Source organism: Erpetoichthys calabaricus, chromosome 2 (genome assembly GCF_900747795.2).
Source record: "Erpetoichthys calabaricus chromosome 2, fErpCal1.3, whole genome shotgun sequence".
Taxonomy (NCBI): domain Eukaryota; kingdom Metazoa; phylum Chordata; class Cladistia; order Polypteriformes; family Polypteridae; genus Erpetoichthys; species Erpetoichthys calabaricus.
The window spans coordinates 224,935,123-224,950,747 of NC_041395.2; the positions used below are offsets into that span (position 1 = coordinate 224,935,123).

The 15,625-nt window shown below is 40.8% G+C and overlaps 1 protein-coding gene across 1 annotated transcript; it reads left to right on the plus strand.

The window, feature by feature from the left end:
- Nucleotides 1-5,917: 5,917 nt before the first annotated feature.
- On the plus strand, nt 5,918-15,589 carry si:ch211-248a14.8 (uncharacterized). The gene is made up of 4 exons (XM_028795221.2): nt 5,918-6,564; nt 13,050-13,237; nt 13,336-13,630; nt 14,826-15,589. Exons 2-4 carry the CDS (start codon nt 13,100-13,102, stop codon nt 15,308-15,310), a joined length of 918 nt encoding a protein of 305 aa, XP_028651054.2. The 5' UTR covers nt 5,918-6,564; nt 13,050-13,099; the 3' UTR covers nt 15,311-15,589.
- The last annotated feature ends 36 nt before the right edge of the window (nt 15,590-15,625 follow it).

Consider the following 15,625-nt stretch of genomic DNA (forward strand, 5'->3'; position numbering starts at 1 on the left):
GCAGGGTGCCAGCCCACCGCAGGACACACATACACCCACACACACACCAGGGACAATTTAGGATCGCCAATGCACCTAACCTGCATGTCTTTGGACTGTGGGAGGAAACCAGACCACCTGGAGGAAACCCACGCAGACACGGGGAGAACATGCAAACTCCATGTGGGGAGGACCCGGGAAGCAAACCCATGTCTCATAACTGCAAGGCAGCAGCGCTACCACTGCACCACTGTGCTGCCCCCGAGTATTTCAAAAATTGCTACATTTATTTTGATGAGCTAAACGTACATTGCTAAGCTGATCAGCACAATCTCTGGAGCAGTGTTGCTGATAATATGTTAAAGGAAATCTGCATTGCTTTTAACAGTAACGAGCAACCTAACAGAAAACTTATTGTTATTATCCAAGTAACACTGAGTGTAAGTGAAGAAGCACATGTACTGGTACGCCAGTCCTTTGCAGGGCTCAATCGCACAGCCAAGCAGAAAACAGAGAGCTGCACTCAATCCGGTAATGGAAACTTATTAATAAAGTGTCAGTTTAGTTTGAATTCAGCTTTTTGCTATAGATATGTTGAAACAGTGTGACTGGGTGATGAAGTGGTTGGTGAACATACTGCTCCTTGGTGGCTCAGGTCGTGGGTCTAAAAAGTGGATGGATGTTCTTTACTTCACAGTACATGAAGGACTAAACATCTCTCTATTATATAAAAAAAATCTTGGGTCGAGACGCGATTTTCTCTGAGACACTTTAACATCCTGCAAAACAAGGAGGACGGCTGCTGTACAGGCTTTTAAATGATCAAAGCGCAGTGTGACATGCAGATCATGCAGCACAGATATAGAGATATATATCTCTCTATTATAAAAAAAAAATTTGTGACGAGACTTTTTCCCGGGGACGAGACGTGATCTTTTGAAGACAGAGAGACACTTTCACTTTGCGTGAGACGGACAAGTCACGTCATACTTACAACCTTCAGACGCAAGTCCTGTGATACACATGCAGAACAGGTTAGAGATAATATGGGTGGCTGCCCCAAACCTTCTTGTGTGTGTTGAGGTTGTTCATTTCACAACAGTTTAATGATGTTGGAGCGTACTGCCAAGGGAGAACTCCATAAGTGGACTTGCACATATCAATGAGAGGTTTTTAGGAAACCAGGTTTCTGCCTTAACTGGAGTTATTCACATTATCCTGGTTGTGTGTGTGAATGGAAACACAGTCATTGTGAGTCTTTTACAGGATAAGGAGGACAGCTATGGACCTGCTATTGATGAGTTTGTTCAATAGTTGTGAGTGTTCCTTTTTACAGCTGAACATTTCTAAGACAAAGGGTATGGCTATCTCAGGTTCTCTCCTCCTTACACTGTCTCCATCCATCCATCTTCTTCCGCTTATCCAATGTCGGGTCGCGGGGGCAGCAGCTTGAGCAGAGATGCCCAGACTTCCCTCTCCCTGGCCACTTCTTCTAGCTCTTCCGGGGGAATCCCAAGGCATTCCCAGGCCAGCCGGGAGACATAGTCCCTCCAGCATGTCCTGGGTCTTCCCTAGGGCCTCCTCCTGGTTAGACGTGCCCAGCACACCTGACCAGGGAGGCGTCCAGGAGGCATCCTGATTGGATGCCTGAGCCACCTCATCTGACTCCTCTCGATGCGGAGGAGCATCCTTCCACTGTCTCAATTTTAAAATAAAAGGGGATAGTGTGGAGATGGTATAGCACAGCAAACATCTAAGGGGCATTCATGGATAATCTTCACACTGAATACATTTGTAAGAAAGGGAAGATGTGGCCTTTCTTTCTTAGGAAACTCACGGTACCTTAAAGTGGACACAACCCTAATGATGCTTCTTATTGAGTCTGTTGTCACATTTGTTTTTATATGTTGGTTTGGATACCACAGCATTCAGATTATAAACTATATTTACAACATTGTAAAATTTAGCAGTAAAATTATTGCTTTGCTGCAGACATCTGTCACTGAAGTGCACTACAAACTCTTTAGAAAGAAGGCTGAATCAGTCCTATCAGCCAGATGCCATCTTCTTTTTCTGAAATCTTAGCTGTTGCGATCAGGTGGCAGATTTAAGTTCCCGAGGGTAAAGAGCAACAGATTTAAGAAAACTCACTTATTCCCCCGAGCTATAAGCATTTTGAATTCTGATACTTGTAGGGATGCTGCTAAACTCTGAATTATTTGTGTACTGTTATTAATCTTCGCACTAATCTTGAGTGTGCGTACTCATGATAACACTGGTTGTGAGTCGTGTCTTTCGCTTACCACATGCACTTCACAACAGGTCATCCACCTGAAGCTCAGCATGTTCAAACCTGGCCAGTACTTTGGTAGGAGACCACCAAGGAAAAAATTGGTGCTGGTGAGGCCAGCAGGGGAGACACTTCTCCTGTGGCCTGAATGTGGATCTCAAAGCCCCAAGTGCAGGGTTGGAGACATTATGCTATCCTTCGGATGAGATGTAAAACTGAGGTCCTGACTCTCTGTGGTCATAAAAGATCCCTGGGCGTCCTTTGTGAAGAGCAGGGTGCATCCCAATTTCCAGGCTAAATTTTCCAACATGGCCTAGTCATTCAAGGCCCCAAATCATCCCTTATCTCCGATTGGCTATCTCACCACTTCACCTCCTAATAGCTAATGTGTGGTGAGCAGACTGGTGCAAAAATGGATTCTGTCGCATCATGCAGGTGGGAGCTACACATTAGTGGTGGTTCAAGTGGTTCCCCACTCACTACGTAAAGGAATTTGAGGAGGGAGAAGAGCATTATATAAATGTAAAGAATTATTATTATTTATTATTATCCACGTAATATTATTCCCTTTGAGATAATCTAAAATACGCAGAAAAGCATCCAGATACACGTGCATATTTCTTCATAAAAACTTCTCACGTTTAAGTGTGGGGTCAAACAAATTAGCCCTGCTAATGGCATTCAAGTGCTGCTGAGGGTCAGAACTGCAGCTGGATGAACATCACATGCGTAGAAGAGCCAAGAGCTCTGGGTTTACCCGTATCTGCGGAGCTGTGGTGTCCTCTTGTGAACCTTCACACCAAACTGACTGTTTGTTCCTGATTAAGTGGCTGGGTGGCTTTAACGGTGTGATGCAATATTTAGATGCCCATCTGACCAGCTGGTTGTGCCCCATGTCTGCCCCGGCACTTAACCACACGCTACTTAACAAACTGTATTTTCTCTTTCTAGGCAGCAACATTCACAGCTAGAGATTGACGGAAAATGCATTCCTGCATCAGGGTAGAAACTGAAAAATCTCAGTATCTTTTCAGCTTTTGCTAAAAAAAAAAATAAAAGGGAATTTTCATTTGCACTGAGAAATATGACATATTTTTGACATGCAACTGAAAATGGAAAGCTACGTAATGCTAATTTTAATAACCTGCCAACGTGCAGGCGAGGTCAATATAAAGTTTTGATTCTCTAGCTTTCCAGACTTAATTTGCTCATTTCCATCCTCAGCCTACCTGGAGTTAGCTTTGAAAATGAAAAATGGATAACTACAGTGCAGGACAGGTGCTAAGCGTGAAGTTCCAGTTGTGAAAAAATATATAAAAAGCAGAAAAAGATTTGGGGTTCTGGGGGATGCTTTGTTTAATGCCCAGAGGTTTGAAAAGAACAGAAACTACGGTGTAGGACTGCTCACTTTTGGTGAGTAGAAAGGAATGCTTCTTTTTCTGCCGCTCTGTCTCCTTCAGTAACTGCTCCCAAAACGAACACTGACTTTGAGGTGTGTGTCGCAAGGCAAAGAAGCGGGGCGTGCAGAACCAGAGTGGAAGTGATGTCACTTCATTCTACGAAAGCAAATGGAAATTGGGTTAGGGATTGTGCACCTTTGGAATTCTGCCCCGTGTTTCTCTTTTTCAATAATCATGAAACACTCCCCATGCTCACATTTTACATAAAATTCTAAAACAATCAATCAGTCATTCATACACCACCACAAGAAAGGTTTAAAAAGAGACATTTCAAAATAAACATCCATCCATCCATTATCCAACCCGCTATATCCTAACTACAGGGTCACGGGAGTCTGTTGGAGCCAATCCCAGCCAACACAGGGCACAAGGCAGGAAACAAACCCCGGGCAGGGCGCCAGCCCACTGCAGTCAAAATAAACAGTAAATATAAAATACTTCAAATACAGGGGGTTCAGAAAGCATTCAGACCATTTTCTGCACACTCTACTGTGTTGCAGCTTTAATTTTAAGTAAATAAATTTGCCATTTTTATTCAGCTATCTACACTAAATAACCAGTAATGACAAAATGAAAACATGTTTTCAGAAAGGTTTCCAAATTAAAACCTGAAATCTCTCATTCATATAAGTATTCCATCCATCCATCCATCCATTTTCCAACCCGCTGTATCCGAACACAGGGCGCAAGGCAGGAACAAATCCTTGGGCAGGGCGCCAGCCCACCGCAGTTCATATAAGTATTCAGACACTTAATTCAGGACTTTGTCAAACCCACTTTGGCCAGTAATTACAGTTTCAAGTCTTCTTGGTTAGTCTCTATAAGCTTTGCACACCTAGATTTGAACAGTTTATTCCATTCTACATGGCAAATCTCCTTCACTTAAACTTAAACTGGATGGGAAACATCTGTAAACTGCCATCTTCAACTCCACATATGTTCTATGGACTTTGACATAAAATAAGAATTAACCCTAAAGATCCTTCACACCCTGGTGGTCACTGCACGTTTGAACTGCCGCCCTCTAGTCGGCATTATAGATCTTTGAAAACATGGACCAGTAGATTCAGAAACAGTTTCTATCCAATGGTCATAAATACATTAAACAAAAATAAGCAAATTAAGGCGGTTTAAATCATTTTTGGGCAGTGCTGGGAAATAGTCTCATGCATACTGCTGCTGCTCCTGTGTAGCTACTCCCCAGTGAAATGGTATTATTTATTGTATTACTGGTTTTATTGTTATTTTATCCATCCATCCATTATCCAACACGCTATATCCTAACTACAGGGTCACGGGGGTCTGCTGGAGCCAATCCCAGCCAACACAGTGCGCAAGGCAGGAAACAAACCCCGGGCAGGTGTGCCAGCCCACCGCAGGGCACACACACACCCACACACTAGGGACAATTTAGAATCGCCAATGCACCTAACCTGCATGTCTTTCAACTGTGGGAGGAAACCGGAGCACCCGGAGGAAACCCACGCAGACACGGGGAGAACATGCAAACTCCACGCAGGGAGGACCCGGGAAGTGAACCCAGGTCTCCTAACTGCGAGGCAACAGTGCTACCCACTGTGCCACCCTGTTATTTTATCTCATTTCTTTTTAAGTATACTTTTACGTATATTACTGTTTTACATACATAAATTGTTCTTCTTGTTTGTATTATATGTTGTAGCATTAGTTTGTTTTTCACAAAAGTGTGTTGTTTTGCTTTTGTACCCAGTTGGATTGGTGCACACAATTTCGTTGTAGATTATTTTATAATGACAATTAAAGATGTTCTATTGTATTCTATATGAGACAATAGGCAACTGCAAGGCGCACACACACTCAGTCAATGTGCAGTTTCCAGTTACTCTAAACTTTTTGGGATGTTGGAAGTAACCAAAGTAGCTCAATAAAAACCACCCTACATGGGTAAGAATGTTGAAAATGTCCCAACAAGCATCACATGAGGAAGCAGTACTAACCACTGAGCCACCACACTACCTACAGAAGTTTCACATTTTTTAAATTTCATTCCTCGTCTGTACCGACTCATCATGTGCAAATGAAGTATCTGAGGTAATAAAAAAAAAAACAGAACACGATGTGAATATTTGACCTGCATTCATATCACACTGACAACGACTGTCACCCTGTGGACAACATGCTGTGCCGACCTTTGTACTTCATGGGAATGTATTATTTCTTCAGGCTAAATTTTAAGCCAGTTATATGCTTTGTTGAAGTCTGTGGGATTACTAATAAACCAACTAAAGTCAAGGACAAGCTTAAAGAGTGAGATCAGCACATAAAACGTGGAACAGCAGGAAAGAAAACTCAAAAATGGGTCTTATGGCTCAGAAAGCAGGCGGAGCGAGACCAGCATCAGCAAAGGGGATGTCTGGCACAGTAACTGCAAACAGAACAAGAAGATCTGACTGACAGCTTTTTATTGTAATCACTTATCATACAAGCAACAAACCGGCATTGTATACATTTTGTTAGAGAAGAATAAAGTGAACGGAAAAACACCAGCAAATGGGGGGAAAAAAAAATTGGGGCTTGTAATTATAGTGTTAGTTACTTTTATGTAGCATTTCTTTTTACTTCATTGTGCTAGAAGATATAAAACAGAGGGAGCATGTGCAAAAGAGAGCTCTATAAAATGATGAATATGGGTTATAGACTGAACAAATATTGGTTAAAAAAATAAAAGGTGTGGCGGAGCGGCAGATAAAACAAAAGGTTCTGTTAACAAGTCGAAGTGAATGCAATCGGCGCTTGTTCTGCAGTCCAGAAAATGAAATATGGATTCAGACCTTCATGTGGGCAATAGATTTTAAGGTAAGACAACAATTTGTTTTTTAAACTATTTGTTATATACTGTACCAATATTAAAAAACGTCTGAAATACTTGCTGCAGTAAATACTGTGGTTGCCATTTGTTCCTACTATAAAAGTGTGTTAAGAGAGTGGACACTTTTTTTTATTGGATATGATTCTCTGCAATTCATTCCAAACCTACAAGAGAGAAAATTTGAATGTACAAAGTCATTGTGCCACTGCACAGTAAAATCGCTAGCTGACTTCCTCCTCCTCCAAACAAAGATGTGTACTGTTTAGAATCTTCCTTCACTGACGAATCGCCCCATCCCAAAGCTCAAAGTGCCTTGCAACACAGAGGGCCTGACAACATTCATCAGGCTGGAGCGACATATTGGAGGCTTCACACACCTCTGCTTTTTTGCAGATGTGTCAATGCCTTTGTGACCAACTAGATGGATCCACCGTAGAATGGTCCATTTTGTAGCATAACATCCTGAGTTGCCTCAAGCCTGCATATTGTAATCTTTTTAGTTAGCCAATAAAAGGTGTCATTTTGCTTGGCTTTTCTCTACATTCATAATGGCTAACACAGTACAACACCCTAGTACTGTAACATAACATTGAAAGTTTTTCTTCAAGCAAAGAACCAAAGACACATGGAATAAATTACCAAGTAGCGAGGTACAGTGCAGAACTTTAAGGACTTCAAAATTCTGAGTTGATGTTATTTTGGACGTCTAGATGAACAGAATGGACGAGCTTTGTTGAGCTGAGTGGCCTGTTCTCATCACAACTTTTCTAATGTTCTAATATAAAGTATAAGACTTTAACTAAAAAAAAGTGTTTCACTGAGCACCCGCCATAAAGTGGAGGGGGAAATGTTTCCCAGTGTTCTCCATTACTGATTAAGGTAGTAAGGGTTTTAAAGACAAATTTTATATTATAAATATAAATAAATATATAAAGATGTGTATATATAGGGCAGCACGGTAGCGCAGTGGTAGCGCTGCTGCCTCGCAGTTAGGAGACCCGGGTTCGCTTCCCGGGTCCACCCTGCGTGGAGTTTGCATGTTCTCCCCGTGTCTGCGTGGGTTTCCTCCGGGCGCTCCGGTTTCCTCCCACAGTCCAAAGACATGCTGGTTATAATAATAATAATAATAAATTTTATTTATATTGCACTTTATATTGTTAGGTGGATTGGCGATTCTAAATTGGCCCTAGTGTGTGCTTGGTGTGTGGGTGTGTTTGTGTGTGCCCTGCGGTGGGTTGGCACCCTGCCCGGGATTGGTTCCCTGCCTTGTGCCCTGTGTTGGCTGGGATTGGCTCCAGCAGACCCCCGTGACCCTGTGTTTGGATTCAGCGGGTTGGAAAATGGATGGATGGATGGAAGATGTATATAAGTAAATTTAAATATACACACTCTCCATTTTGCTCATCCTGAGCAGTGACACAGTCTCATGCACACAACAGACATAACCTAAAATATTGACAAATACCAACAAGTAAATAGTAGGAATTGATAAAACGGTGGCACGGTGGTAGTGCTGCTGCCTCGCAGTTAGGAGACCCGGGTTCTCTTCCTGGGCCCTCCCTGCGTGGAGTTTGCATGTTCTCCCCATGTCTGCGTGGGTTTCCTCCCACAGTCCAAAAACATGCAGGTTAGGTGGACTGCTGATCCTAAATTGTGCTTGGGGTGTGTGTGTGTCCTGCGGTGGGTTGGCACCCTGCCCGGGATTGGTTCCTGCTTTGTGCTGGCCGTGACCCTGTGTTAGGATATAGCAGGTTGTACGATGGATGAATTGATAAAGTTAAAATGGCTGCCTTTTCACAAGTACTAACTTATAATTTCAATGTGACTTACCCCTAATTCGCTAATGCTAATTACAACATAAACAGAACTTACATCCATCTGAGATTTTTATCCCACATGTTTGGCATGTTGCAGTTCTTTCCCGGTTAACAATTTCATAGTCTTTATACTTACATTTTATAATCTATGACAGTGTGTTTCCTGCACTTTCTTTCTGCCATAATTCAAATACTGACATGCAAAAGAGTTTGGGATGGATCTCAAGTCATTTTGAGTAATGAGGCAGAAGCTGAAGTCCAAGTGGAAGTCGTTGCTGTTCAAGTCCAATTCATGTTGCAAAACTTTTTTGATTTGGTCAGGTTAAAACTGAAGTTTATCAAATTCATGACTTGAATCAAACCTGAAGTCCAGTCATGCGACTCAAGTTCACGTCTCATATCTTGATTTCTTGGATCTTCTCAAAGTTTCCTGTTTTAAAATAAAAATGCATATTTTTTAATGTTAGTTGCCTCAGATTGCTCCTACATTTATTTTTATTGTGACCCCTGGATCCTAGTGGTTCAATAGCCCTTGTATTCTAAATCATGTCTTGATTACTACAGCATATCAATAAGAGACCATGAGGCATCATCCCCTTTTGTTTGTACTTTGGTATAAAAAATCAAAACACAATCAATAATTACTTAAATGAACTGTGCACTTCTTGCTTTAATGTGTTTGTCAGCGTTTACATTTAAATTTAGCATGATCTCAGCTAAACCAGCTTTTTGATATTATTATAGAATTGGCACTATTACTTGTGTTATGTGAACTGTGGCACACTCATACTGTCATAGCTCTGTCTTTGCTACAATGTGTTCCAACCCAAATTTTCCCAATAATACAATGTGTCACAAAATAGATGGATGGGTGCATTGCTTGTCTGACTTTTTAAGAACCCTACGATTTCAATTCTTTATCAACGTTTCACTCCTGTCACCTTTTCACTCTTGCTTACTTTTATCTAATACTACCTGTGTAGGCCCGGGCTCCTAGAAACCATGGATTCTGGCACTTCAATCAATCAATCGCATCGGTTGTGCATTAGCGGCTAACCAAGGTTCTCTTTCCTTGGTGGTTTCGTTTTGCCGATGTGCTCACATCCGTTGTCTATCAGCGGCTAAGCGAGTTTCACTTTGGCTGACAGAGTTGATTTCTTTGAGCTTCATGCTGTACCCTCTCACTTCTGGGCCAGACAGACAGACACACACACACACACTTCCACGTGTAGACGTTTATATATAAGAAAGGTGCATCATTATTAATTAATTTGGGATTTCTTGGATTCTACTTTAGCTGTTATGTCCTTCTTAAGTGCAACTATATACATCACCAGGTCAGATATTTTACTTTCAATAGTTCCTGTGAGATTTTCTCCTTCTCTTGTGAATGTCCCTTTATAAACTCTTTATAGCTCCTTTTTATAATTTGAGTGAAAACAGGAACAAGCTATTTAACTAAGTAAGTTCATTTAGAATCACATTATCAACTTAAAAAATAATTCTTAATTCCAAATCCATACAGCACATTAGCCCACCAGTGCCGAGATGAACCCTCCTCCATGACTGGAGCCTGGACCCAGCACCTCATTTAATAACAAGCAGATTCATAGCTGGAGTGAATCACTTTAGTTCACAGTGAACACAGCATGTGAAATCACACATTATAACAGAAACATACAAGTAAGCAGAAACTACAATCTTAGTGTTAAGATAAAAATGATTTTTTCACTACAAAAAAGAAGCTAAAATAAAAACTCATATGTTTACATTTATATTTATTGCTTAGCAGACGCTTTTATACAAAGCAACTTACCAAAGAAATAAACAATCGAGTAACATTAGGCTAGGGCCTGTTTGTTCAGTAAGTATAATAGAACAGGTAACAAAAGTTGTAATAGCTCATACATTTACAATCAATAAAGCAGTTACACTTAAATAACCAAGAATATAAAGTATTGCAGATCAAAGTTTTATTCTTCATTTTAATTAGACAGATATTCACAGAACAGATGGGTCTTCAGTCGCTTCGTAAATACATTGAGGGAATCAGCGGTATGGATGGAGGTGGGCAGCCCGTTCCACCAACTCAGAATCCCACACGAAGAGTGTCTGGATTGAGACTTGATGCCACGTACAGGTGGCATCACCAGATGCTCTTCACTGGCAGACCTGGGTGGACGATAAGGAACATAGCACTTCACCAGTGTCTCCATCTACTCCGGTGCAGACCCATTTACTACTCTACAGATTAAAATGAATGATTGGATTAAGGTAAAATATAAATTGCTCCAGCAGGCTTCAAATCCTAGTTTAAAAACGGGACACACTGACCTTTATTTATTATTGAAATACAACTATCCATAAATCTACTGAAAGTACTTATTCTAATTCATATATATGGGTAGTTGGGTCTATCCTGTCAGCTCTGGACAGGGGGAAAAACCTGGATAGAGCTTCCACCCATCACTATAAGCACACATAAAAAAAACTCTCCTATATAAGGAGTTTAGCTAACAAGTTAACCAAACATCAGAGCGTTTGTGACTAGAGCAGACCATTCAGCTCAACAAGCTCTCCCATCTTATTCAGATAGATTGTACAAAATAACATCATCAGTGATGTGGGCTCTGCATCAGTCTGTCGTGGTGAAAAAGGAGCTGAGCCGCAAGGCAAAGCTCTCAATTTACCAGTCTATCTATGTTCCTACCCTCACCTATGGTCATGAGCTATGGGTTGTGACCGAAAGAACGAGATCACGAATACAAGCGGCTGAAATGAGTTTCCTCCGCAGGGTGTCTGGGCTTTCCCTTAAAGATAGGGTGAGAAGCTCAGTCATCCGGGAGGAGCTCAGAGTAGAGCCGTTGCACCTCCGCATCGAGAGGAGTCAGATGAGGTGTCTCGGACATCTGATCAGGATGCCTCCTGGACACCTCCCTGGTAAGGTGTTCCGGGCACGTCTAACCGGGAGGAGGCCCCGGGGAAGACCCAGGACACGCTGGAGGGACTATGTCTCTCGGCTGGCCTGGGAACGCCTCGGGATTCCCCAGAAGAGCTAGAAGTAGCAGCTGGGGAGAGGGAAGTCTGGGGGTATCTGCTCAAGCTGCTGCTCCTGCGACCCGATCTCGGATAAGTGGAAGAGGATGGATGGATGGAAGGGAAATAACATCATATTAAAATCTGAAGGTCCATAAAGTTCTGCTCTCCACTACACTACTTAGCAATTTATTCTATGAGTATTTTTGATGAAGAAAAAACTAACATTTGTGTGAAATCTGTCATTAACAACCATACCTCTGTGTTCTTGTTGCAGAATGTATTGGAAAGCAACAGCTGGGAAACACTGTACTAGTTCTCTTTATAACTTTAAACTCTTCAATTATGCCATCTCTTAATCTTCATTTGCTTAAACTGAAAAGGTTCAACTTCTTCATTGTCTATTTATATCTCACATCTCTTAGTACCTCAATCAGCCTAGTCGATCTTTCATATGGAGACCACATCTGAACACAGTGCTCCAGGTGGGGCTTCGATGGATAGATAGATCTTTATTGTCATTGTCACTAGTGCACTATAAAGCTAAAGCATAACCTTCCTTGACATGTACTCCACACATTGTGATGCATAACCAAACACCCCATTAGCTTTCTTGATAACTTCTGTAAACTGTGTGGATATAGTTAGTGACGATCCCACAATGACTCCTAGGTCCTTCTCATCAGCACTATTTTCAAGTTTCAAACGTCTGTGTATTCAAAAATTAAAAATATATTATTCCTACATGTAATACCCTGCGTTTACTTACATAAAATTTCATCTGCCACAAATCTGCCCAAATCTGTCCAAGTTTCCCTGTAAGAATTTAGCCGATTGTACATCACCTAACTTAACCTGCTTATTAATTAATTGTAGCCACACCAGAGGGATCCCGTCACCCAGCGTATTAGAGGAATACTTGATTTTGACACTTCAATGGCCTCCTGACCTGGAAAGACACCATTAACCAACCTGGCCAGAATGCTCATCTGTCCAGACGTTCCTTTACAGGCTTCATGCTTACCCAACATGGCACTAAACATACGAACATTAGTTATATGAAAATGTATAATACAGTACATTAAAATAAGTATGTGTACACACATTCAGCTGTACATGCACAAGAAAATCCATATTTTCAGGAAAACAAATTCAATTTGATTTCAAATGTTGCCTCATGTCCATGTAATGCTTTGTTTGAAGTTTTCACCACAATATGTACAATACATAAATATTTAATAAATAACTAACAAAAATTACATAATAAAAAAAAATCACATGAAAAGAAGTAACAATTAAAAGGGAAAGAAACTTAAGCCAGAGATCTAACCCAGGTTAAAACATAACAAATGACAGCTCCTGCAACACTTTAAATCAACTAAGCAGTTTAAAAAAAATGGATGGGTGGATCATAAATTTTACTGCAAATTTCTCTTTAAGTACTTCAGAAGAAAGAGGACACTCACGTTGAGTTATAGCAGACACAGACTATTTACCAAACTTACTTTTTCCATTATAAACATACAATAGCTTGTCCCATCATTAAAGAGCTCTACATGGCAGTGAGTAACCGACACAATGCACTCACCAAGTGTTTCCTTCTAATTTTGGATGAACAGGTTATTTCAGGTATTTCGAAGAAGCTCCAACTGTTTGGACCCAGCAGAAAATGTTCTCCTTTTGGCGGTTTGCCCTCCTGTCAGTCATCACCTTCTACATTCTTGGTTCCACACTGTCCGATTTCCTCTGCCGTGTTTTCATCATGCAGTATAAATATACATTTCCTGTATTTCTCGCCTTCGGAGAGGTAACCTGACAACTAAATAACTTTGAAATATAAAGAGAATACAATGGTCAAAAAAGAATAATTTATTCCAAAGTAATGTCATTTTCTCGCTACTGCAGGTTCTGCTAACTTTGCTGGTTCTGAAGCTGTTAAGAAGAATGGGATGGGCCTTGATTAAGCCGTATTCCATGCGCCTTGGGGAGCAATTTCTTGTGCCTTCAATTTGTTTCAGTTTTCAGGCCGTGTTGGACTTCTGGGCTGTCTGCTATGTCCACTCCCGCCTCTTCTGTATGATCCAGCACCTCATTCCAATAGCTTGCCTGGCTTGGGAGTATGGCCTTGGTATGCCACATGCCTGTTCCTCCAGGGTTCGCCTGCTGGTCACCATCATCAGTGTCTTTTCATTTCTTCAAGGTACATGGGAAATACATTGATCTTACTTCTTGGAAAACAAGAGTTTTGTTTATGCCATGCAAAGCTTAGCCTTCTGATATTGTAAGGTTTGTTTATCTCAAACCTACACGGTCCATTTTGAGGAATGGAGCTAAGTAAAAGTGTAGGGTAAAATGGCACAGGCCAGTATTTAGGAAAGCAGTCAACTCAAATACGATGATGAAGGTGCTTTAAAAATAAAACATACTTCTAAGAATAAAACTGTGCAGAAACCACAGCCTAACCTGGGACTGAATTAGCTTTTAGTTACTTCCCTAAAATAGTATCAATATGCAAACAAAACACGCAGGTTGGAAAATGACTGACTAATTATATTTTTTGGTGTTAAGATAACTTCTTTTTGTAACAGAAGGACATACACAAGCCAGTTGAACCTATTTTAACTTGGACATATTGTTAATTTATGACACTGGGGTGTCGAACTCGGGGCCGCAGGATTTCATTCTAACCATCTTCTTAATTAGTGACCAGTTTTTTTCTGCTAATAAACTTCTTTTGTCATAGTTTTAATTAACTTGACTTAGGTCCCTTAGTTGTTGCTTTTTCCTTAGCCAAACAATAATGATACACAAACAAGCCGCCACATGACCAGCTCACCTTTGCCCATCACATAATATCTGAAAATAAAGAAAGGTGAAAGTCTCAGTAAGGTTGATCTCTCAGGTCACCAAAACTTTTTTGACGATGGTCTTTATAAAGAACAGAAAATCAACAGTTTTGGAAATGTCTGCTGTGGCAGAATGAGAGCAGCAATAAGCGATGAAATTAAATAACAGGTTTAAATACCAGCAAGAATAATTTTCTCATTAAGAAACTGGTTGGAGTGAAATTGGTTGAAGTTACAAGTCCTAATTTAGCTGGTCAACTGTCACCTCGTTACACATCTCATTTCTGTTTGGCTGTCATTTAGTGAAAAAAAGAATCAATTCAGAAGACTGAATCCTTAAAAACAGGGCTATTAAAATGAAGGAAAAAGACGTTAATTAGCATTGAAACCTGGTCACTGATAGAAAAAGGGTTAGAATAAAAACCTGTAGCCACTGCAGCCCTCTAGGCCTGGAGTTTGACACCTGTGCTATGACATCAGTTCTGACTTTTGAACTAGAAACCAGTCATATCAGTTTTGTTCATATGAATGCATTTGTATTGTTTTCAGATATTCAGAGCTTATCGGATGACTACCTCGCATGTGTGTACAGCCTACTAAGCCTTCTCCTTGACAGCCTGTATCTGTGTTGGCTACAGATGACCATACAGATACAGTCGCATGGCAGCACTTCAGTGGTGGATGTATACTACACAATCATTGTTAACAGCAGTCTAGTGCTCGGTCTTCTCTGGGTTCTGCAAATGGACTACTCGCATGCTATTGCTCAGGGCAGCTGGAACAGTCTAATATTTATGGGGTACCTAGTTGCAGTGTTGGGCCTGGGATCCCTGTTTAGATTCTTGATCTGCTGGACAGTTCTCAGAGGATCAGCAATAACTGCTAGTATCATGAAATTAGCAAAAGAAAACTTTAATCTAATAAACGGCTTGTGGTCCAGCTCCATGCCTGCTTCTTTAATCAGCCCCAGTGGGATGGTTTTGTATGCATATTGGATCATAACTGGAAAAACAAGGCTTGTAATGGACAGCTAACATCCAAAAACAAGAAGAGGTAAAGGTGCCCTTACAGGCTGAAAGATCTGCTAATCGACAATTGTAAATGTAAACATATGTTTGAACTGTATGCTGTGTTGAAGATCCTTAATATTAAAAAACACTATGTGTGTATCTGGTGCACAAGTTGGATATTTTTTTTGTCCATTTCCAACTTTACTTACAGCTATATCAGGCTGAGTATTTAAGCAAATTTGAAAATCATTTACCATTTTCACTCTTGAAAAAAATTTTAAAATCCCTCATTTCACACAGGGGTTAAATACAACAGTATTTAATGCAACAAACTGCATT